The sequence below is a fragment of the Macadamia integrifolia genome, chromosome 3 (assembly GCF_013358625.1).
Source record: "Macadamia integrifolia cultivar HAES 741 chromosome 3, SCU_Mint_v3, whole genome shotgun sequence".
NCBI lineage: Eukaryota > Viridiplantae > Streptophyta > Magnoliopsida > Proteales > Proteaceae > Macadamia > Macadamia integrifolia.
The window spans coordinates 23477036-23502800 of NC_056559.1; the positions used below are offsets into that span (position 1 = coordinate 23477036).

The following is a 25765-nucleotide window of genomic DNA, read 5'->3' on the forward strand; positions in this document are numbered from 1 at the left end:
ATTTTTTACCAGACTTAACACCACAAACGCATACAAGTAAATTTCAGAAATTTTTTATAAAAAGAGAAAAGAAAAATAAAAAATTTCAGTATAACATTTCCTGATTTCCTGATACAACTAATATTAGTCATTGTTAGTAATCTAATATTATCTAAACAAATACTAATCTAAAACTAATAAAATTTGACTTACGCAATGATGTCCACAGCATTGGAAACTTAACACCATTTACAAAAATAAATTATGCAGGGATATGATTCCTTTTCTTCATGATATTAAGTAATTATTAAGACTTGGGAGTAGTATATTATGCCATGACAATATTTCACTAAAAGCTAATTAAACTTGTCTTGGTGTTCAGTGAGGTTCTTGTAATAATTAAGACCGGTGCTAGTAATTGAAATGGTGTACTTTTTCTTTTAATTGTTAAAAGATCAATATATGTTAAATATAGTTTGTACATCCCATTTTCGGCATTGCTATCAATAGGGAGCACAAACCAAAATAGAAATTAATTAGGAGAATCAGAATCGAGGTCTACGATTAGAATCCTTCCAAAACTCCTCTTTCATGCGTGAACGCCACTCAACCATAGAAATTAAAATTCCAATTTTTGCCCTTTCTTTAGCTAACCAATCAGCAATATTAGGTTTGGCCTCTGGATAAGAATATGTAATTTTCCATGATATCTTTATTAGTTCATTAAAGAAAATGTACTCTGCCAACCTGGCATGAAAAACACCCATTGGGAGGGGTCTTGTCACACTGATGGCAGGTTTGATGATGATGGATAAGTGTTTAATGTTGTGATACCCTTTTTATGGCTCTACACGTCTCCTCGTGACCCTAGTAGCTTCATGATTGAATGGTTAATCTCATATATTTGAAGATGCTTTGAAAGGTTAATTTGTTAATTCTCTTACAAAATATCCTATTTATTATTCCGAGGGACTCATTGCTCCAATGATTTCTTTATCAAAACAATTTAAAATTTTAAAAAATTCTCAAAATGAACATTCAAATGAATTTTGAATAATTGAAATCAGATTTTTTATGCAAAAATATGTGTATTGTTGGATTTGTGTCCTTTAGTCTAGATCGGATGAAATGAAAGAGGTGTCCCCATTGAGGTTTTCTAATAGGAATTGGATTTAGTAGGAATTAATTCAAGAAGGTGGATTCTCGTCAGAGAGTCAAGTCTTCTAAGGAGTTAAGAGTCTTCCAAATAAATGAAGACTTTCAAGAGACAAAATCTCCCAAAGAGCAGAAGAGAGGTGAAGCTTTCACAAAAGTGAAGTCTTCCAAGAAAATGGAAGATGATGTAGTCCTCCAAAAGGTGAAACCTTTAAGAAAATAGAATTAATCTTCCAAAATGTGGAGTCTCCCATGAGTGAAGAATGTGTCTATCAAAGGATAAGAGTCTTCTAAGAGAATGAGTGGTGAGAAACCAAAAGAAAGGTGTACAAGAGGCTTGGATATAAAAATTGAATCGCAAGGATTGTATGATAGTTTTTTCTCTTGCATCTAAGTCAAACATAGATGGTTTTGCCAAATCACATAAATTTCTTGTCTTTTTTATTATTTAAATCTTTTCTTGGCTGTACCATTAAGCAGAAGTAGAGAAATTCATTTCAACTATGCACATTTGGAACAGAAAACATAAGCTTTTAAGCCAAAGGACACGAAGGAAGAAGAGGTAGGCTACTGTCCATGTGAAACATGTGTTTCCCTTTGCAGCAGTAGTAATATTAATTGATTGTAAGACTTATCCACTAGGATTGTTCTTCTTTCTCGTCTACAATTGGCTTCATGTTGCACGAGGTTGAGGGGCCCAGTGAGAATTATTGAAGTCATATAAAAAATCTCTTTCCATTTAGGTTGTGATAAAGGAAGAGCAATTTAATGTAATATAAAGCCTAAGCTGAGGGATGGAAAGATGCTATATTAATTTGTATTTGGATATCTATTCAAAGAGACGTAGAATAGAATGAAATCGTGATTTTTGACTATCTATTTACATCTTCAAGTTCAATCCAACATCGTAAAGTATTATATGAAGAGATCTCCTCGTAACTATATCTCTATCACTGTTAACATCACAAATTCAAATTTGTTAAATCTGTCAAATCACTCATGTTATGATATTCTACATCTTAGATCTCTCTATCCCGTCATCTTGGCTTATGTTCTTCATGTAGCATTCAGTATGTTGATTCTAAATTTGGGTTTGTGGATTTTTTGAGAGAGAGAGAGAAAGAGAGAGAGGAATTAGTGGTTCAAATTGGGAATGAAATGGGTTAGTCTCAATTATAATACAGAGATAATTCCCATGACTAGAGGGAATTAAGACATATACCTAAAGTTGCCGACTTTTTTAGATATTCTATTGAAGCATTGCCATTGTCTCTAGTGTTTTGTGGTGCGAGTAAAATCTATTATTACATATTTGATTGGTGGCTTCGCTAACACCACAAAACACATGCAAAGTATGTTTCTCAAAACTGTTTCGGATAATTACTTTCCCAATAAAAGCTAATATTATTAATCACTGTCTGCAATCTAAACTAAAATTATGATTTGGCTCTGGCAATGATCTTGGCCACAAAGCTCAGCCCCTAAAGCTCTAAAGGTACAAGTCTAAGTCATAGCATAGGCAATCTAACTCATGCACACCAACAAATTCAAGAATGGTTCCTTTTCTTGAAGTTTATATAAGAAAAATTAATTGTAACAAACAAAAAATATATAAGAAAAATTAATGATTAAGGTTTTTTTTTTTTTTTCTTGAAGGTGGGAAACAGTATCTTATAACATGACAATAGTTCAATTAAGATTCCAAGAAAATAAAAAAACAAAATTATATTGTGTGCAAAGACTCCACATAGGGGTACACTAGGGCCAAACGGAAAGCCCATGATGAATTAGAAGGGATCACTAGATTACACTTATTTTTAACTATCAACTTAATATTATTATTATATTTTAAGTAGGTCTTGTTCAATCCCTCCCCCAACAGGCATGGCTAATGGGACAGAGTGTGTGAACTTTAGTGCAAGACAGTACAATCTTTTCGTATTCATCGTGTCTAGAGACTCTATACATAGACACACATCAGGAGGTAATGTTCTTTCTTCCCTCTTTTTATCTATACATGTATGACGTTCAAAGATGTCCTTGGACTCCGGCCAATTACTTGTTCTTTAATGGAAAAAGTGAATGTAACAATGCAAAGTTACACTTACAGCTACAACTATTTGCTATGGCCGGCGTGGATTATACTTAGATGTTTGTCTAATTGTAACCTAAGTAGGTTACAATTAATTTGTAATCGATTTTCCAATGCCCTTCCACTATGCTACCATATCTATGTGAGGACAGATACGTACTTTCATAGATTTTTATTAAAAAAATATTAAAAAGTACTGGAAAATCTTATCTAAAAGTTAAGATTTGGCTTTGGCTGTGCAATGATTTGATTGTCGGCCACAAAGTTCAGCCCCTAAAGCTCCAAGGTACAGAGGTCTGGTCATAGCATGGGCAATCTAACATCATGCGCACAATATTAATTATTATTTATTAATAATAGCTCCTAATGAGTTCTTTACCTGACGTTTATATAAGGCACATTAATTAGTAATTATTAATTATTTTTTGTTTTATTTGATAGAAGGCAAATTGATTATTAAGATCTTGGGAAGTAATATCTTATGGCATCACAATAGTTCAGTTAAGATTACCCTAAAAGCTTTTTTTTAAAGGGTTACTGGGACACAGTTATTACTAATTATTAATATATTATTACTTTTTAAAAGAAAAATACTGTTACTATATTTCAAAAAGGTCCCCTTATTGCTAATTACTAATATATTATTACTCTTTAAAAAACAATACTATTATTATATTTCAAAAAGGCTCCCTTATTCTAAACAAAGAAAAAACTTACAACTCTGGCGTAGGAAACAGCCAAATTGTCCAAGTTGTGAAAAAACCATGTTGTCTCCATGGATTGAAGTATTAGTATCGATTATCGTGTTGGAGACCAAAATTAAGATGCGTTTATATCAAAGGGTATCATATCGTATTAAAGATACGCTAAGATTTGCCTATAAATAGATAAGAAACATTTTTTTATATATTTTTACTTTAAAAAAAAAAATCATAGATAACATGTACTATGTATAAATATTAAATTGAGAGTATCACACTAAGGTTTGTAGTTGTTTCATAAATGTAAAATCCTTATTCTCAACCTTGATTTCCACTTTAGTTAGAGAGAAAAATGATTGGTAGCAACTTTTGAACAAAAGCCCCTCAAAAAATCGTGTTCATCTTGACCATTATATGACCATAGTGCACCATATCGGTATGTATTGATCGATATATACTGGTACATATCAATACGCACCAATACATATCGAATATACATTTCACCTCGATTTTTAATTTTTCATAGAATATATCGGTGCGTGTATCAATGTATATCGATGGTGTATCGATGCATATTGGTATGTATTGTAAGATAGATATCGATACAAAAGGATTTTAAATTTCTATATATCGTATCATTAGTATCATACTGGCAAAAACCAATACCCATACATATCAATCGATACGATACAATACATACCGATACTTTAAACTATAGCTGCCCCGTTTGATGTACACTTAATATGTTCTTATGTGCTTTCCCATTTGCCCGCTGGTTTGATCCTATGCCATGATAAACTTGATTCATAGTTAGGTACTTAGGTATTTGTCATGACATAGTTGGATTATTAGTTCTTGCTCGTGGTTGTGCATTCATCCTCAGCAGAACTCTCTTTTTCCATTTTCTTTTTTTTTAATCAACTAATTTATTATTATTATTATTATTATAATTATAAAGAAAGAAACAGTAGAAACCGGGAGAAATCACCCATTATCCTCCCATCCCTAGGTCCCATATAAAGCAGAACCCTCTTCTCCCATAAGTGTCTCTGCTTTTCATATCTCCTTCGCTCTTTTCTTTTTGTTTTCGGTAGAAATATTATTTCAGTAATGATGGTGGGCAATTATGATGGTAAAAGGTAGGAAAATAAATAATGATAGTGGGAAGGTGGGATTTACTTTACTACCTACTCATCCCTTCCCCATTATGCCCTTTATATTATAATAGAACAATGCTTCAAAAACGTGACAGAATTCTCTCAACGTAATCAAATATAAAGTTATCACTTAAGTGACTAATTTGATTCGAATCGATGCTACTGAGTTAAAACTGAACCGAAGCGAATCAAAGTTTAAATCTATATTTTAAAATTGAATTGAATCAAATATATTCGATTTTGATTAAAGTTTGATTTCGATTTCGATTTCGATTTCGATTTCAAATTGAAACCCTTAAGAAGATTAGCCATTTAAGTTGACACTAACCCTCTCAAAAGACTCATAATCAGCTGGAGTGTATTCAATAAATGGTGGTTCTTTAATTGAAAATGGATTAGGGCAAATCAATTACTTTGAAATTTCCTCGAGAAACAACAACTACTTAACGTGTTGGTGAGCAAAAAATTTATGTTCACCAGAAGGTCTTCAGTTTGAGCCTTCTGACTGTTATTTACATCTTCTCCTTTAAAGAAAAGAAAAAAAAAATTGTATAGATTCTAATCCGAATCAGCCTGTATCGATTCAGATTGGATGGATCTTTCTTTTTTTTTTTTTTTTAACTAGTAATCCGTAACGATACATTGATACAGAATTGACTTGTAATATGCATGCCGATTCGATATGAATCGCCCTATTCAGGGGATCCTATACAGATTACTTGAACCATGCACTATGGATGTATTTTTGACAGTCAATCAAACAACTGCTAACAGTTCACTTTCTACACCAAATTTTAAAGCTCATATGTGCAGCTTCAGGTTAAAAAGTAACAAGCCAAAATCATATCATCAAAGGGGGAAAAAATCAAGAAATCTCAGGAAATGCTGATGAGAAAACCCTCCCGATTGTCAAAAATTAAGACTCTAAATTGAAGGATTAGAAGAAATCTAATGTGGAAACAACCATAATCACTGTTATCAGCAATTGCAAGGAAACCGTTGTACAGAAAACCCGGTTGTTGCAATATGATTCTGAAAATTAAGAAAAAGATTGCTACACTGCGTTTGTATAGATTAACTTTATTCCTTTCTCACACAATAAATAATGGGATCCTATGCTACCATGTGGGTCCTTTATGGATGATATCATTTTTCAATATTTCATTGGTTGTAGTGTACAGATTCATTGGCTATAGTGTACAACTTATTATACGTAAGAAGGCATGTACTCGAATGGTTTAAGAAACCGGAATGCATCTTAGGATCGGCCTTGGCCGATAGTGATCGATCCCAATCCAGATCAGCTTGTATCAGTGTAGATCGTACAAAATACCCCTTCTTTTCATTTAATAAATGGTTTTTTTTTTAATAACCTTTTAGCCCTTCATATGTATCAATTGACCGATACAGAATCAACCCAAGGTTGGGATTGGCCTCTGACGATACCATTCCAATCCACCCGATTTTGTCCAATCCGATTCCTTAAACCATGACTCACAGTGTATCACTATGTCTGAGATAAAAAAATTGTTAGTTGTATCAATCCCACACCGATTCTGAGTGAAAACATCCCTTTCCTCATATACCTGTAAACACCTCTTATCAGATCGGCCTTTTGAGATGGAAATTTACATAGAATCAGAGTGGGTTCTTCCTGATTCCGTTCGGTTCTACACTTCCTACTTATGTTCACGTGTAAGGTGGTTCTGACCCACATACACGTGAGGGGGAGTGTTAGTCATATTAGTCCCACGTCAATTCTGAGTGGGAACATCTCTTTCCTCATATTCCTATGACCACCTCTTATCAAATCGGTCTTTTAAGATGAAAATTTACAAAAGTCGAATATTCATTTGACTGCCTAGGGGCACCTGCTTCATAATATATCAATTTTTGAACTCCAACGTATGATATTAAATTTATGGTACATTGAGTTTATCCAAAAAAAAAAAAAAAAAAAAAAAAACTTGTTGTACATTGTAACATTGATACTTGTAGACAAGGGGGTAAAAAAAACTTCTTGTACATTGTAACATTGATACTTGTAGTGTAGACAAGGGGGTGTCTAAATGACTCCTCCGTGTGTGTATTTAGATCTTGACATCAACTTTTGATTGTTCATTTTCTTATTCTCAAAGATTTTTAAGATATGATTATTAAGGGTTTTCAAAAATAAGTTAAAAGTGATATATCATTACATGATGTCTGTCATGTACAATTTTGTATGTACATGTATGAAATGACATTATGACCCTTATTCAGAAAAAAAAAAAAAAAATTCATGTACCATCTTAAGGGAAAAAAAAAAAAAAAAAGAGAATAAGATTACAAATTCCATAAGAAAAACCCTTTAGACAAACATACACAAAAGAGCTAAGAATTTTTTTTTTTGGTAAAAAAAGATCTAAGGGCTAAGTAAGTTGAGTGATCATAGAAAGTGACAAGGTGCAAATCAAATATACTCTAAGATGACAAAGATAATGACAAAAAACAATCCATATAACATATTTGAAGAGGACATTGAGTGAACACAAACCTAAATAATTCATTCATTAGTGGCATGTCATGTATGGAGGAATCTTGTTGTAAATAGAACAATAAAATTATGAGAGATAGTCTTATCTTTCACCATATGACTACCAATTGAAATTACTACAATGTTAGAAGGGTTCACAAATGATCATAAACTTATCTATTGTAGCAATTAAGCTTGTAGTTATTATGAAATATTGTTAAGTTGAATCATGCAATCGATTACACTCCTTAAGATTATAGACTCTCCCATATGATGTAATCTAGAAAATGCGAATCAACATCTAGATGAGACAACCCCAATAGATTCATCCAGAAGTTGAACTCACATACTGGATCACCTCAAGACACACTCGAGTTGCGTGTGCTCAATCAACAAGGAAAGGAGCCTAAAGATCAATTCTCCAAAAACAAAAGCCTGAGGCAAAACCATAGAGATAGTTTGGAAGAGTTTGGGACTAATAGAGATAGTGTTAGACATTTAAAATATCTTATCTAAATTGTTATAGATTTGCTTTCTTTATATATAGAGGAGATAAACCCTATGATACACATGTCCAAGAGGAGATAAACCCTTTGATACATTTGGTGAAGATTTTTTTCGAAAACAAGTCTGACCGCCAGCACAAAAGAAAATCACACACATAAAGGCATCACCTCACACCACCATGCCACAATCTGACCCGATTTGGCTCTGCTCAGCTTTGTTTGGCACATCCACGCATATGAAAATAAACCCTGAACTCTGGTTATAAGAGATCATAATAGGTATTTCTTTCATAGAATCCTAACATTGTAGTTTCCATTAAACGATATAAGCTTCAATATACTCTTTCACAAGTTATATAGGCTAAAGATTTCTTACTACTTTGATTTATCAGAAGCAACATCGGGGAGGTGTTGGGTCCAAAACTTGTGGGAGACAACCATCAAACTATTTTGAAAGTGGTATATTGAAGCTACTTTTGCTTTAAATGCAATAGTTCCTCAAATGGTTCGCCTCATATGAAGGAGTTGGTACCAATTTTATGGGAAAATTTGTAGCTTTCTTTGTAAACCTTCACCATGCATCTTCAATGAATGTGACTAGGTTGTGGATTGAATGTGGCTGCATCAAAAATTGGAAAATTCCGTGGTGTTTTCAATAGAAATAGTGGTTCTTCAAGTGCTTCTTGGATAATATTTCATGGCAAATCACTCACTTGTCTTTGTGAAGCACAGTCGGTAGTTGATAAACTACTTAAACATGAGGCAGCTTCAAGGGTTTGTTCAACCTGGGATGATGCTCCTTCTTTTGTTTCTTATGATACCAGCTAGGATGCTCAATTGAGACCCAAATATAGATTTTCTTAGATCTTTGTTGTTGTTTGTTTAAGTTACATCTCTACTAATGGCCATATCAAGGTGGACCTGTGACTCGGTGGGTTTTCTCTTATTCTTTGTGCTGTATTTGTTCATATAATTGATAAAGTTCTCTTACTGATTCTTAGGAGAAAAAAATAGCAATGTGTATGCATTATTTATGGAAGTGTCTAAATGACACCTCTATACCTCTATTTTTTAAGGATGTCAACTAGTACAATATTCAGTATGGTACAACAAGCCAAAAGCCAATACCAAAATCCAGTCGTACCGAGAAAATTCCTACATTTCAATATCGATATCATACTAGCTCAACATTTTTTTTTTAAATGAATATGGTTTCAGTACGGTTTCGATATAATACGTTTTCCATTTATGTATATATATATATATATATATATGTATTCTGAAATTTTTGTATGCAAAGAACAATTGATAAAATTCCTTTTTTGATGGTACTGTAATTCTTTTGAGCAGAATTCCAGATACCAGAAGTGAATTGGACTAATTGTTCGTTATTGTTATTGGGAAGTTTTTGTTTAAGAATCCCTCCATAGCTTATATCTGAGGCATCGGTTTCAACGATCTTAAAAACCTCAGGGTTAGGGATAAATAAACAGGGGATTTCTTTGACTAATTTTTTGATAGTCTGGACGGCCGTAGTTTGAGCCGAAGTCCATGGAGTGGGTTTCTTTTTAAGCCGAAGGTATAAAGGTTTGGCAATTTTGCTAATTTGGGGAAGAAAATCATGAACATAATTTAAGCTTCTAAGGAACCTTTGTAATTGTTTTTTATCAAGAATTTGATCAGGGAATTTTTCACCAAAGGTAATGGCACGATCGATAGGGGTAAGGGTACCTCTTTCGATAAGATGGCCAAGAAATCTGACTTTGGTAAGGAAGAATTCTATTTTTCTTTTTGAAAGCACAAGACCATTTGATTTAACAATTTGGTAAAACGTTCTTAAATGTTTGAAATGTTGCTCAATTGAATTAGAGAAGACAAGGACATCATCAATATAGACAATAGTGAATTGTCCATAGGAATTGAAAATGTCATTCATTATCTTCTGAAATTCACTGGGAGCATTTTTTAGGCTGAATGGCATGACATTCCATTCATATAGGCCAAAAGGAGTGGTGAAGGCAGTTTTGTATCTGTTTTTATCATGAATCTAGATTTGCCAAAAACCAGATTTCATATCAAATTTTGAAAAAAATCTTTGCTTGGCAGATTATTTGTGAAAGATCTTTTTGATTTGGGATAGGATATCTAACCCACTGAAGGACTTCATTCAAAGGTTTGTAATTGACGACTAACCTTGGTGTTCCTCGTTCAATTTCGGCAGCCTTATTAACATAAAAGACAATATAGCTCCAGGGAGAAGTACTAGGCCGAATGAGTTTTTTGGCTAAGAGGTCATTAATTTCTTCTTTGCATGTTTCAAGAAGGGTTTGGTTCATTTGGGCCGGCCTGACTTTGATCGGGATTTGGAGATCTGAAAATCCAGAAGCATAAGGAAGAGAAACCATATGCTGCTTTCGATGCCAAAAGGCATCAGGAACTTCAGAGCAGAGGTTTGACTCAAATTTGGACTTAATTTGGTTAATTTGATGGATGGTTTTGAAATTTTTAAGTTGTTCAGAGATCCTTTGATGGAGAAGTTTTGTTTTTAGGAAATGTAATTGCTTAATTTTGTTGACACTTTGGTTGGCAGATGTTTGAGCTTGTAGGAAGGGAAAAACAATCTTTTGTCCTTGGAATTTTGTTGTAATGCCATCTTGAGTTATTTTGAAAGGTTTGATTTTTTCTAAGAAAGGCTGATCAAGAATTATGGTTTGGTCAAGATCTTTTGCGAGGATGAAAGTTTAGAGAAGGCAAAGGCTTTTATTGCAAACATGAGTGTTTGAAAGTTTGTATTGGACATTCAACCCAGATCCATTAGCCGTGTTATACCAGATTATAAGATCGATCTGTACCAAAATCTAGGGAAATAGGGATCTCCTGGTTCTGTATGGTAAGACGGACGAGATAGGTGCAATACTGTACTCCGATCCAGCAAGGAGACTAACACTAAGATAGGTGCGATACCTTACTTAGAACTAAATCGTGCAGAATTAAGATAAACAAATAAGAACAAGACCATGAACTTAAAGTATATAAAGGTAAAAGGATATGAAATTGCACAAAATTAAAAGCTACTTAACCAGATCTATTTCTCAGAATCAAGAGGCATGTCTGTAGGCTTTGATCTGGGAATAGAACAAGAAGCGAGCTATATGCAGATGAAATACATAAAATAATGATATAATTTGAAAATTAAAGTAAACTTTGTATATAATATTTGAATATCTTTGATACAGAACTTTGGGTAGGCTTGGGTTGGAAGGTTTGAGAAGAAGAAGGATATGTTGATCTTAGAGAGGGCTTTGGAGTTTGTTGGTGCTAACCTTTGAGGGCGATTGGACTTGTAGAGACGATCAGAACCTGGAGTTGTTTGAAGACTGACGGAGTACTTGGAAGTCCGACAGAGCTTGGATGATTTGTAGAACTTCAGAGGGAGGAGAGCTTCTCTCTCTTAATTCTAAGTTTTACAAGTTTTTCTACAAGTGGTTTGGGTAACAGGGTAGTGCTCATTTTATAATATAAGGAAACACATTTGAATTACATTTGAGTTTTCGGTGCATTTGGGTTTCATTTGGCACTGTTGGAAATTACAATTTGAACAGTACATAATTTCATTACATTTGATACTGTGCACTTGAATTTGGGATACTGTTTGCAGCATTGTAGGCGCCGAAAGTTAGAGTTGTTCTTGTCCTTTGATTTGGAATCTTCTATGATCGCACCACAACATTCCACGTGTCAGAGACACTGTTCTCCGTTTTGGTTTGATCAAGGGTATTTGTACATATTTGTTTGAGCCTGGTATTGGTCGGATTGTCCTTTAACCTGGGACAGTAACAGTACCTCCTTTCCTTAATAGGTTGTCTGAGGTTATCTGACTAGGTGAGTTTCTGACTTCACCAGTCGGCTAGTTTAAGACCGTCCTAGCAGACGTTGAGGACCAAATCAAATTTTGGTCAAGGAGGACTTTGATTTTGTGGCCTGACGAGATCTTCGGAAGGTTACTTCTTTGAATTTGCTTGAGGAAGATGCTTTGGAACTGGTCAGCTCGTAATCAGGATCATCTTCATATAGATCTTGGCCATAGCATTGGATTGGCATAGATCCTTTGATAGATCCTAGACTATAGGAACCATCGCTAGAGTCTTCATCATTGTCTAAGTCGGAATCGAGCTCAGCTAATCAAGCCAGAAGGGCTTCTTTCTCACTTTTGATGCTTGATTTGGATGAATTTGGAAGGGTCGGGATTGGTTTGAGACCCGTAAGACTTTGGATAAGTGTAATTTTTTTATATTTAGAGACATCACAGTTGTCCCACCATTTGACGTTGAAGATCCGGCAAAAGACTGGGGCAACCCAGTCAGATGTCTGAAAATCATATATTTGATATTCCCAGTAAAGTATCCATGCCAGGCGGCAGTGGAGAAAGAACCAGAGAAGGTTAGGTGGGTGTGGATGAGGGGTTGAGTTTTGACAAAATATTTGGAATGAATTTTGTATTTGTGGTGGAAGGATTTCAACCATAGGACCATATTGGTCCCACCACCTAGGGAACCAGAGGGGTGTTTGGTTATTGAATCTATATTCAAAACAGAAATACCAAGAATGGTGGTGGATCCTGTTTTGGAAACAGAAAGCTTTGAACCAAGCCTCCTGGTAATCACAGTAAGTATAAGTTTGAGGGTTGAAGGTCACTGGAAAATTTCTTGTAGTGAGAGGGTGACAACCCAATTTTTTAAGGGTAAGAATTTTGCAGATGGTTATTGTAGTATGGGTAACCAGAGTTTGGTCTTTTCTATCATAATTGAGTTTGAATCTGACAAAGTCAGTATCGACGAGGATAAACTTGTAAAATTCTTGGTTCTTTGCAGCAGAGGCAGAGTGATGGTGCCATCCTTGAAAGAAGACATTTTGAGCTATTTTGACAGGTGAATCGGTATATTTGAAAAGAGGTTCTTCAATGGTGAAGAGATCCTCTTTGTAAGGTTTCTCATGGTATTGGCTTCTGAAATTGAGACCCTGGGCAGTTTGCAGGGGTTTGGCTTGTGTAGTTTGTAAGCTGGAGTTTGCTCTGTTTGTAATTTGAAGGGGACCTGCTGCTGAGGATAGAACCACAGCATAGGAATAGGGTTTATTTGTGGATGTCAACTGGGATTGGCTTCTTGTGACTATTTGGTTTGATGGTGCTACAGAGGCACCATAACTGGATTTGGTTTTGACAAGGGAATTTGAGGAGGTAGACTCCTTAGGGGGAGCCATCTTGATAAGATTGATTTGTGGAATCTGGCCCTGTAGGAATTCACGGGTAAGGAAGTCAATGACAGAATTTGAATCAACCCCTCATCCACACCAACCTGACCTTCTCTGGTTCTTTCTCCACTTCCGCCTGGCATGGATACTTTACTGGGAATATCAAATATACGATTTCCAGACATCTGACTGGGTTGCCCCAGTCCTTTGCCGGATCTTCAACGTCAAATGGTGGGACAACTGTGATGTCTTCAAATGTGAAAAAACTGCACTTATCCAAAGTCTTACGGGTCTCAAACCAGTCCCGACCCTTCCAAGTTCATCCAAATCAAGCATCAAAAGTGAGAAAGAAGCCCTTTTGGCTCGATTATCTGAGCTCGGTTCTGACTCAGACAATGATGAAGACTCTAGCGATGATGCCTACAGTCTAGGATCTATCAAAGGATCTATGTCAGCCCAATGCTATGGCCAAGATCCATATGAAGATATATATATATATATATACATTTGGTCACTCAATATTTCGGTATAGTTCGGTAATACTAAACGATTTTGTCTTTAACTCAACACCATACCAAACCGAAGAAGATACCACTATGCATAGCTAGTGCCTCACCTAATAAGGGGTTTTAAAATATTAAAGGCTTAGAAATTGTCACACAGACACGAGATTTATGATCTCTGATGACCAATACCTCTTTGGCCACCATCCTTCCATGACGCATCTGAGTTTAGCTTATGAAAATGACTCGGTGGGGTTGTCCATCCTCGATGAACCCTTGATGTTGGCTCAAGGATACCCAGATGCTTGTTACTATTGACACATACCTTGGATTGCAGAAATTCCTTGTGGGATTTTTGAGCTATAAGGATTACATTAATTGGAGTTCATCGCCTCCAGAGAAAAGTAAGTCATTCCTTGCCCTCCATATGTACCATGAAAGAAAATCACAAAGCTTAATGCATTCTCTACTTTTCTTTTTCCCCAAAATAGTTCCAACTTTGGATCCAAGATTGAATACTTAGATTCCCATCGGTGGGCATCCTATGTGATAAAGGGCTACTGAACTAGACCGTCTTTGCAAACGAACACGTTAGGAGAATGTGTGTCGTAGACTCTTCATCATTCCTATAATGTTGGCATAAAGGATCAAGAAGCATATGCCAGTGCAAGAGGCCAACCTCAATAGCTATACCACCTACACAGACTTGCCAAATGAAATTTTTTATTTGGATAAAGTAGGGCAATTCCAAAATTTTCTCTATATATCAATTGGAATACTCTACCAAGCACTAACTCGAGATAATCCTGTAATTGTATTCTCCCTTGCTTGAATCTGATGACATTGAAGATGATAAATCGGCTTTACTGAGAAACGATCATCTTTCGATGCACCCCAGACCATGCTATCCTCTTGAGACAAAAGTACTAGTGGAATCTTTAAAATCACCTCCGCCTCAACTCACATACCAACTCCACTTTCCACAAGAGAGTTTGATCATCAATAAACCATAAACATTGAGTCAATCATTCTATCAAATAGTTGGATACAAAACGCAGATAATTAGGGGATCCTATTATCTTCCCTGATATTTATTCAATCCCTACCTTTTCCCACTTTCCATGGAAGACCTATTGTAAGAACTTTCCTTCTTCTAAAATACTACCCCATTCATGTGGTGGTTGAGATCCCAATGTAGCCATCAAAATATATGTTAGGGAAATAGACAAACTTCATGAAAGATGACCATGTCAACGTTGGCTCCTAGAACAAATGCCATGCCACCTTGGCAAGCATAGCACAATTGTGCAAACAAATTTTTACTTAAATCTATTACTTTACCAGCATAGCACTTTATGCTGGTAACAGACTTAAGTAAAACTTCTTTAATTGAGAGAGATACATCAAAATTAGGGGGGCGGGGGAGCAATGAAAGGTTGATCCCAAGATTGGGCAAGATGCCTAATCTTATTCGAGTCAGGAAAACTACAAAATTGTAAAGGATTTTATTTCGAATATAAAATGAGATAATATCACAGATTTGCTCAATGATGAGCAATGATATTATCCATCTCTTTTTATTCTTTTCCCATCAGATGTGATGAATCACTGCACTAAAATTCAATTTATCTAGAATATCACATGTCGATTTGTTATTGAATGTTTTCAAAATTCACCTCCATTATTTATCAAAAGAGAGAATAACTTTAGGGATCGACTAACAACAATAATAACAACAACAACAGAAATAAAAAATTCAACCAAAGAGGCACAGCCTGCCAAGTTAGGAGAATCTCAGCAAAATGGGGTTAGTTACTCTAGAAACGCAACCCTAAAAAGCGATGCAGAATGTAATGTTAAAATAAGAACAAACAATGCACAAAAGTTTACGAGGTTCTGCAAGATTACCTACGTCCTCGGTGAGATGAGATTCTGTTTCACTATCAATGGAGAATAGGGTTGCAACATTTGTCCTCACACCTCTCAGTATTGTTTGCAGTACAGAGAAAGAAAGCTTCGCTATAAATATATAGCGAAAAACCCTAATCCAAAAAGTACAAAATTGCCCTCAAATAAAAAATTTGATCGAGGGGTGCACACCCCCGCTATGCAGGGGGCCTTCTGTCCCTTGCAACCCCACAGCTCGCTTACCGACAAGCGGGACCGCCATTTTATCCTGTCAAGGCACTTGCACCAGTACTCCCTGGATTAAACTGCGATGGAATACAAGACATCGTACACTAATAAGTTACATGGATCCCCTTCAATACGCTCTATCCAAGGTCATATTTGGGACGAGACTGAGACTATGCATGTCTTTCCTAACCACTTAGCCTATGGTCATTTAGGCTTGCCACTAGTTCTTTTAGCTCATTCAATCTGAATTAGATCACTCCTCCTTACTGAGACACCCTCAGGTCTCCTTTGAACATGACCATATCAATTCAAATGACTTTCGTGGAGTTTGTCATTGATCAGGACAACTCCTCAAGCAGCCCTAATATACTCATTCCTTACTTCATCCTTCATAGTTTTTCCGTATATCCATTTTAACATCCTCATCTATGCTAGATATAACTTCTCTATATGACATTTCTTAACTGCCTAACATTCTATCACATACATCATAGCTGGATGCACAATAATACTACAGAATTTTTCCTTAAGCTTTAAAGGGATCAACTAGCACTTCTTAAGAATGCATTTTCAAATAGAGTTAAAACCTTGGGTAATAAAAGAATAAGTGGTCAACACTTTCAATTGAATTCTAACAGAGACAACCATTTGAGATTGTTAGATTTCTTTGGGAAAGGAACTCCTAGGTAGGAAGAGAATAAGTTAAAGCTCTCCAAACAGTAAAATAATGTCTAGGAATAGAAGAGTTAATCCAAACTAACATCGACTAGGAAGCAGTCAAGCCTCCTGATCTCACCAACTACCAAGCAAAAGAATAGGATATTTTTTTGAAAGAATTTGCAATCCACTAGACAATATCCCTGCTATCTCTAGATCTCAAATAAACCTTCTGTGGCTTTCCCCACACCTTAATGAGGGAATTAGGGTTGCTAGGGCCAGAGAGTCACTCAAGGTGAAAAATACTTTAGCAAGACTATCAGATCCCATATCATACCTAATTCTATCCATATATTTTAAAATTAACACACCATCAGGGTTCCAATTATTGAGCTAAAGCTAGGTGCTCAACCCATCACCAATAGAGGACTGGCTAAATGAGAAATAATGTTCTAATATTTAAGAATTTTTTTCCAAGTTCAAGATGCATCCAAAGGGATAGAGGTAGTCCAGATGGAATCAGGCTTGAAGTATTTAGAATAAACCTACCCAAATGCTCATACTGTTAGAGAAAGTCGTTCAAATAAACTTAACAATCCGAACAAAGTTGGACTATCTAAGCTCCACTAGCGTTTTTTTTTTTTTTTTTTTTTTACCTTAGCCAATTCATAGTGTACAAGAATTTGGGATTATCACCACCCTCCAAATGAAAAGAGGACATAAAAGACTCAATCTTTATGATGATCGAAATAGAAAAACGAAAAGCTCCAAATCAATAAATATAGGAGTTTTGCATGATTGATCTAATATGTTCAAGACCCCCTACTATTTATTATCTTTAATATATATGATAGTCACACAATAATAATAATAATAATAATAATAATAATAATGATAAATGATAGCCATTCTTACTAAGTTCTCACCACCACATATCCAAATTAGTGGCATTTTCGTCTGAGATTTGTAGCTTGGGCTTTAAACCTTGGATTTATACCATAAGTACTTTTAGGAGACAGTTTCCCCTTTCACCCATAGTTGAGGCGTAATCCCTTTCCGATGGGTTTGGGTGTTTTGGCATGGTTATAGAGAACAGTTGGAAATGCATTATTGATTTGGTATAGTATATGACAAAGTATAATGATTTAAATGGTGTACTACTTTTTCACCTGTGGTGAAAAAACCTTTCTTAAGAGCCACATCCAATAATACACGTCGGAATTAAAGACCCATGTGTTTTTCTTCTAACCTTTATGGAGGTAGTACTTTCCACTCTTAAAAATTATGGACCCCACATCATTGGACTTTTCATTCCAAACAAAGAAAGAATGGTCACAGAATTTCCCTTTTTTTTTTTTTGCATTTTAAGAAAGAAAGAAAGAAAAGTCATACAATTATAAACGTGAAAAGCAACATGAATGTTTAACCTAAGTCAAGAAACTGTAGACTTTGTAACTAGAAAGCCTTAAATGTGGAGATGGGGTCCGCCCCACAGTACCAACAAATTCCTATATAAGAAACCCTTCACACTCTTACAAGGCAACATCTCCAATATTTTTTCCTGCTTCTATAGTCCAGCACTTCTTATCTTCCTCAGAAAACTCTTCATCATCAGCTGTCATGGCTTCTTGTGGTGGTCTGCACACGAAGAGTGTGCTCCCATCCTTTAATTTTCTGGCTGATTCATCCTCGAAGCAGTTCGCTGTCGCCGCTAATTCTCGTCGGCAACACAAGCCCATGGTAGTTTTCCCTTTACTTTCATTTTCCCTTTACTTCCACTTAATTTTATAGATAAACAAGGTTAGTTAGTTAGGCCAAGCTTCTAAACATGGTTTGGACCAATCGGTTCAACCAGTGGGTCATCTGGCTTAGCCTCATTCATGAAAAGCTTCACCACTGACTGTCCATTTCTCTATGGTCCAGTTTTGCAGGGTGATGGGTTCCATGGACAATAATAATAATTCAAAAAGTGGGAGTGAGAACAACGAAAGGCAGCAAAAGCAGAGGCAGGAGGCTGTGAGGGCTTTGAATTACTCAGGACAGAAGCCTTCCACTCCTATCTTGGACACAATTAATTACCCAATTCATATGAAAAATCTATCTGTCAAGGAACTTGAGATGTTAGCCGATGAGCTCCGGGAAGAGATTGTGTTCTCGGTGTCAAAAACCGGTGGGCACCTAAGTTCAAGTCTTGGAGTGGTGGAGCTGACTGTTACACTTCACCATGTATTCAATACCCCAAAAGATAAGATCATTTGGGATGTTGGGCATCAGGTAATTTTCTGTTCTTGGAAATTGATCAATATATACTGATTTCATGAAAGTAGATTTCAGATGAAATTTTTGTTAATGGGAAGTGGGTTCTTGCAGGCATATCCACATAAGATATTGACTGGTAGGAGATCCAAAATGCATACGATCAGGCAGAGCTGTGGACTTTCAGGCTTCCCTAAGAGGGATGAGAGTGTTCATGATGCTTTTGGAACTGGCCACAGTTCTACCAGTATCTCAGCTGCCTTAGGTAAGAGCTGGCCACTTTTAATGGGGTACTTGGAAATAAATGAAACTTTTTTTATGGTAACCTCATAGTTTAAGAAGAGTTTCAAGGGCAGTATAGTAAATTATTACAATTAATGAAGAATTTTCTGTTTAGATGAGGGTTCTTTGAGAAAGAGACATATCGACAAAAGGGTATCATACATAGAGGCCACGAGTCCGTGTCAGCTCTCCAAATGGGGAGAGGAGCTATTACCCTCCTCATATAAGATCCCACCGTGTAAGGGATATTCACATCACGAGTCAGAACAATTAATGGACCATTGATTTGTGGTCTGATTCTCCATGAACGATGAGATTTCAAGTGGGAAGAGAATTCAGACGTTCATATGAGAAAAAGGAGTCCGAATCATGTCCTTTCTCGTAAGATGCTTGATCCACACTTGGACTCCACTCAAAATAAAATCAATTAAAAGAAGAGAGGGATTAAGTGGAGTCCAAGTGTGGATCAAAAACTTTACGTGAATGATTCTCGTATAAGAACCTGATCCAAACTCGAGAAAGAGATAGATAGACCAAGCTATTAGTGTACTCTAACCCAGCGGCTCAAAGACCCTTTTGCCCTTTTTGTTTGGGATTCTTACCATTTTCTCTGAACTAAAAGGGTTTACTGCAGAAGCACCTAATGGTGGCTTTGGCATTACCCAATACAATAGCTACTGGGTCTCAATGAGATCAGTTTATTTATAATCCATGAACCTGGTCAATGAGTCAACCCAAAGTGGTCAATAAAATAGACTATGACCAGTTTGTTTTAAACCGAACCCTCATTGGTTCAAATGATTAAGGGCCTCTTCTATGGGCTTGTGGGTAAAGCCCAACCTGAAGACATATTTTGGGCCTAGAGATATCATGAAAGGAGCTCATAAACTCTTTGTTCTTCTTATATCATATCAGTTGATATTGTTCTAAAACATTTTTTGTTCTCTCTTGAAAGGGATGGCTGTTGCAAGAGACCTACAAGGCAAGGATAATCATGTAATTGCCGTAATCGGAGATGGAGCCATGACCGCAGGACAGGCATTTGAGGCAATGAATAATTCTGGTTATCTTGATTCAAATCTCATCATCATCTTAAATGACAATAAGCAAGTTTCACTTCCAACTGCTACCATTGATGGTCCTGCGAAGCCCGTCGGAGCTCTGAGCAAAGCCTTATCAAAGCTCCACTCTAGTAGGAAGTTCCGGCAGCTTCGTGAAGTAGGAAAGGTAAGTCACTAATTCAACTTCCCTCCCTCTCTCTCAGGCAATCAGGCTAATAAGCTCATATGTTGTTGGGCCTGATTGGGAACCATCTATTTCTTTTATAGATTTCTTTGGTTTGATCTTCCTAGGCCCAAGCCCACTCCTTGGCAATTACAGTTGATCTTAGTCCTAGTTCCTCCTTAAGAAAACAGGTCTGAATCAGCTCCCCATGTGGGCATAGAAGTTACCCTCCCCACATGATAACCCACTACTCAAGAGGTATCTTGATCACGAGTAAGAGAAATTAATGCACCATTGACTCGTGGTCTATAACCCATTGATAGTGAGATCCCATGTGGGGAGGTGACCACAAGGGGAAAGGATATAGACAAAAATTTTATGCTTCAACTTTAGGCCAATCTGATATGATGTTTCCATCCATGACAGAGCTTAACAAGACAAGTTGGAGGAAAGGCATCAGAAATTGCAGCGAAGATTGACTCATATTCCAGGGATATGTTGGGAGGCTCATGGGCTTCCTTGTTTGAAGACCTAGGACTCTATTATATTGGTCCTGTGGATGGCCACAGTGTGGAAGACCTTGTTTACATCTTAAAGAAGGTGAAAGCCATGCCAGCACAAGGTCCTGTCCTTATCCATATCATAACCGAGAAAGGGAAAGGCTATGCTCCAGCAGAGGCTGCATCTGATAAGATGCATGGTATGCCATTCCATGGCTAGCTTTCTGTATATACAAATCTCTTAATGTAAGTTTCTTTTTGCTAAAACCCATCTGGTTTTCTTCACAGGTGTAGTGAAATTTGACCCCAAATCCGGGAAGCAATTGAAGCCCAAAGGGAGCACATCACTTTCATACACACAGTACTTTGCACAATCTCTAATTGCAGAAGCAGAGAAAGATGACAAAATTGTAGCTATCCATGCTGCAATGGGAGGAGGAACAGGGCTTAATCTATTTCAAAAGTGCTTCCCTGATCGTTGTTTCGATGTTGGAATTGCTGAGCAACATGCAGTTACATTTGCTGCTGGTTTGGCTACTGAGGGTCTCAAACCTTTTTGTGCAATATACTCTTCTTTCCTACAAAGAGGTTATGACCAGGTGAATATTAATGACTGTTGGGGTTTCACATAAAAGCAATTATCTCACATCGGATGTGAATATATAGATTCAGACGCATAGAAGGACTTAGGCACCCTCTCCTTAGCGGCTAGCTTTTGAGGATGAGTTCTACCCGAGTCCAACAATTACTACCCTCGCTTTGCCTTGCATTTACATAAAATAGCTAATTGTAGAATTTGTGGTGGTGGTACAGGTAGTTCATGATGTTGATCTTCAGAAGCTTCCAGTTAGATTTGCAATAGACAGGGCTGGCCTTGTGGGTGCAGATGGTCCAACTCATTGGGGAGCCTTTGATACAACTTTCATGGCATGCTTACCCAACATGGTTGTAATGGCACCTTCTAATGAAACAGAGCTAATGAACATGATTGCCACTGCTGTAGCCACTGATGATCGACCTAGTTGCTTCAGATATCCAAGAGGAAATGGCATTGGTGCCATTCTTCCAACAAACAACAAGGGTACCCCTATGGAGGTACTTCAATATTTATCTAATTATACTCCTATGAGGCAGTTTTAAGCAGAGTTAAGCTTTGTTAGTAATTAGAGAAATTAACTTAAATCAAATATATATGAAAACAGGTTGGTAAGGGAAAGGTACTAAAGGAAGGGAATAAGGTGGCTATTTTGGGTTATGGAACAATAGTACAAAATTGTATGGCAGCAGCAGAACTTCTTCAAGGGTTTGGCATTTCAGTGACTGTTGCTGATGCAAGGTTCTGCAAACCTCTTGATGGAAATATGATCAGAAGGCTTGCTCAAGAGCATGAAGTTCTAATTGTCGTCGAAGAAGGATCTGTAGGGGGTTTCAGCTCTCATGTCTCTCATTTCATGATCTTGAATGGACTTCTAGATGGAAATCTAAAGGTATTAATTCACATTCTTTTTTTTTTTTGTTAAATATATTAATTCACATTCAGAAGCTACATTTCTTACTGAGCTAGTATAGATGTTGATTTAAATATAAGACATATTCAAGCTTTGTAATCACTAGTGTAACTAAAATTTGGAAGCTTTTTGTTTTGGTTGTGTAGATGAGGATAATGACACTTCCAGATAGATACATCGAGCATGGATCTCAGGCAGAGCAAATGGAAGAGGCAGGTCTTCGAAACATATTGCAGCCACTGTCTTATCCTCTATAGGTGAAAATAAGGGTACCCTACAACTGCTCGACCGTTAATTAAATTAAATTAATAAAGTAAACTCAAAGCGATGGTAACAATAGATCTGTATAAAAAGCTACAAATATTTAATGTAGTTATTTATGTTTTATGTTATCCGATGGTTAATATGAATGAAAAAACAGTTGTTGTCAGTGAGCGACTTTACTTGTACTGTTCTTGATTATCTTGATAGTAGTGGTTAGAGAGAGCGGATCAGGTATTTGTACGGGACTGATCCACACAGATAGAATCCACCCAAGAAAAACCCTTTTGTGGATTCCATCCGTGTGGATGAGATCATATGAGAATGGCTCTCATATGGGAACCTGATCCACAGTCGTGGTTAGACTACCACTTTAACTACTAAAAAGTTGTGAAAGTCAAGCACCCAATTAATGCTGTGAATTAATGGTTGAATTGCGTCTTTTCTGGCCCAGTTTGTTTGATGGAAAAAAAGGGGAAAAGTAAATACAGGGTGGGAGAATGAGGAACTTTTCCTCAAAATTTCAAAATCTTTATGCATAATTTGGAGTGGGAAACTTATCAGACAAAGTCTTTTTTTTTTTTTAACAGAATTTCATTCAATTAAAAATGAAGGGATATATAAAATTTCAATACAAAATAACCAAAGCCATGGAAACAAAAAACATGTGTTACACAAGGTTTCAAACATAACCAGATTCATAAACCAAGGAATGACATATGGGCATGTGATACATGTCATTGACAAGACCAATTGGAGTGGGGAATGGACAAAGCCAATAACCCTAGAAAAAGAGTCGAAAGCCCAACTAACGGAGCACACCATTCCGGGCATGAGAATGATCGACTTGATGAAAAAGAACAGCATATCAACTTCATATAGATATTATAGTCAGGCATGCCAGACAAACTTCATTGATAACCCATACTTATACTGAACAAATAGCTGGCATAATGATAGAAAGCTAAGGAGTGTCACAATTTGCATGTAGCCTGAAGCATGTAACGATCTTCTCTAGTTGCACCGTCGCCGTGGTCCAAATGACCATTTTGCGGACTCCTACCAACAAACATATAGGAGCTATTTTAAAAGAAGCCACACTGGTAAGGTATGCCACGTCCCATGCATATACACACCTTACAAGACAATGGATTCTTTTAAGACATGACACATGTCTTAGAGAGAATAATAAAAAAAAAAAAACAAAATGGGGCATGGCCCCATGGCAGTAGGGGGCATGGCATACATAGGACCCCAAGTGGAGTGATGGGAGACATCATGTATGGTATGGTTCACATGTTCCAGAATGTCTGTGTGGTGGAATACGTGATCTTTTCTGGATAAGGTCGCGCCATTACCTGTCATCGTCTCCACGAACATTGCGTCTTCCAGCATCGCACCAACTTCCTTGTTTGTGAGCCCTCTTGCGCTGCCCACTAAGGCCCTTGGGTTGAGGTCTGTAGCTACTTCGCTACCTTGCCATGTCGCCTCCAAGTGATGGACTTCCACACAGGTCGCCGCTTGGAGAACCTTCTTCACCATGAGCGAAATGTTCAAAGCGAATAGCTCTGCCATGGGCTCTGACCCAACCGATTGTTGCAGGATCGGCAAGTTCTCAGCTTCTGTGTCTTTAACCAGTGTGTCCTCTGACGAAAAACAAAACCATAAGTAGTACTCCATGGGAAAGGAAAAAAAAAAACCATTTGAATTTGCTTTAGAAAGAAAGTGAGGTGCCTCGTAACAATGATTCTTCTTGTGATGCAAGTTGTAAAAAAGAACAAAACCACAATAAATATCTTTTTTAACAAAGAGGTTGAATTTTAATAAAGAACTGTTGGAAAAGCAAAGGACCAAAACCAACGATGCACAGAAACTGCTTGCGGCTAGGGATGTCAGCATCATCGTCATCGACATCGTTAGCATCCTCACCATTGCTGGCTGAAGGACTACCAAGGATCATGGCAAAGACCTGATGAAGAAATCACTCACAATGAGGAGAAAAAGGGAAGAGTTACACACACAAAGCCGGAGATGGGATTACACGCACAGAGGTGGAGAAAAGAGGAAAACCAATTCCATCACTAGATTCTTGTGTTTTTAAAATACTTCACATAACCATCAACTTACATAGGTTAGAATTCTTTAAAATGTGCATCGAGTGTTTCAAAATGAATCCAAACTAGAATGAGCTAGAACTCTTTAAATATGCATCGAATGATTCAAATGATTCCATCATCTTGCATGGGCTAGAATTCCATCGAAACCAATATGATATTGATTCAGACCATCAAAATAAGGTTATTTGTTGCCATAATTGTTGTTACCTGATGTGGCATTTAACTTTTCGCACTCCATTTAATTAGAACGATTTATGAAGTGGAATTATCTGACATGTGGGCCATATGCGTAAATGTTGTCACATACAAGAATGGAAAAGGGAAGTAGAAGTACTTTGGCATTGCACCCCACCTCATTTGGTTAGGTGGGATGGGAGGCTTAAGGCTTTCTATGTTCTGGTCCTATTTTATCAGGACAGTTAACGTCTCACTCGAACTCAACCTCTAGAGTCATATTCACACTTAATAACCTTTCCTACATTGTAGGCATTTTCAGTGAGCACAAACTCTAGAGACTGACTTACAGTCCAAGACTACCTCATGAGACAGCAGAGTGGGAATAAGACTCTCACATGTGATAATAGACTTTCAGTCCATTACTCACATATGTTAACAGAGTCCTACCCTATTACTATTAGAGTTTGAGTTTCTCACATGTGATCATAGAATTTGTCTATAACTCAATAACTGTAATCTCTATATAAGAGCACCATTGTACACTCATTAAAGTTAATATTAATACACTACTTTAACATGGTATCAAGAGCATCATAAGCTCCACCGAGCATCTCTCTCATCACCACGCACTCCTCTCTATCTCCCACAGCCCATGACGTCTCTCTCTTTCCTTTCCGAAAAAAAAAAAACCCAAAGAGATCAATGTCCCTTTCTCCATCTCCCCACCTCCCTTTTATTTCCCAACAGCTCACATTCTCTCCTTCTTCCCTTTCAAACACAACCACAAAA

At 36.7% G+C, this 25765-nt stretch overlaps 1 protein-coding gene and 1 pseudogene across 4 annotated transcripts; one reads left to right on the forward strand and one right to left on the reverse strand.

Moving 5' to 3' along the window:
* Positions 1–18195: 18195 nt before the first annotated feature.
* LOC122073366 lies at positions 18196–22851 on the forward strand (annotated as a pseudogene).
* A 712-nt stretch (positions 22852–23563) lies between these two features.
* Positions 23564–24802, reverse strand: LOC122074865. 4 transcript variants are annotated; one of them, XM_042639843.1, is made up of 3 exons: positions 24534–24802; positions 24041–24328; positions 23564–23741 (listed from the first exon to the last, which is right to left on the reverse strand). In XM_042639843.1, exons 1-3 carry the CDS (start codon positions 24640–24642, stop codon positions 23647–23649), a joined length of 492 nt encoding a protein of 163 aa, XP_042495777.1. In that variant the 5' UTR covers positions 24643–24802; the 3' UTR covers positions 23564–23646. The 4 variants fall into 4 exon arrangements, with proteins under 4 accessions (XP_042495777.1, XP_042495776.1, XP_042495775.1 ...); XM_042639842.1 differs by having other exon boundaries at positions 23564–24328; positions 24612–24802; XM_042639841.1 differs by having other exon boundaries at positions 23564–24328; positions 24540–24802.
* Between the last annotated feature and the right edge of the window lie 963 nt (positions 24803–25765).

Coding starts and splice junctions, on each gene's coding strand:
- LOC122074865 (XM_042639840.1), bottom strand. CDS start 24,642: ATGATCCTTGGTAGTCCTTCAGCCAGCAATGGTGAGGATGCTAACGAT. Junction 24,329..24,533: donor TCTGTGCATCGTTGGTTTTG/GTCCTTTGCTTT, acceptor GTTTTTCGTCAG/AGGACACACTGGTTAAAGAC.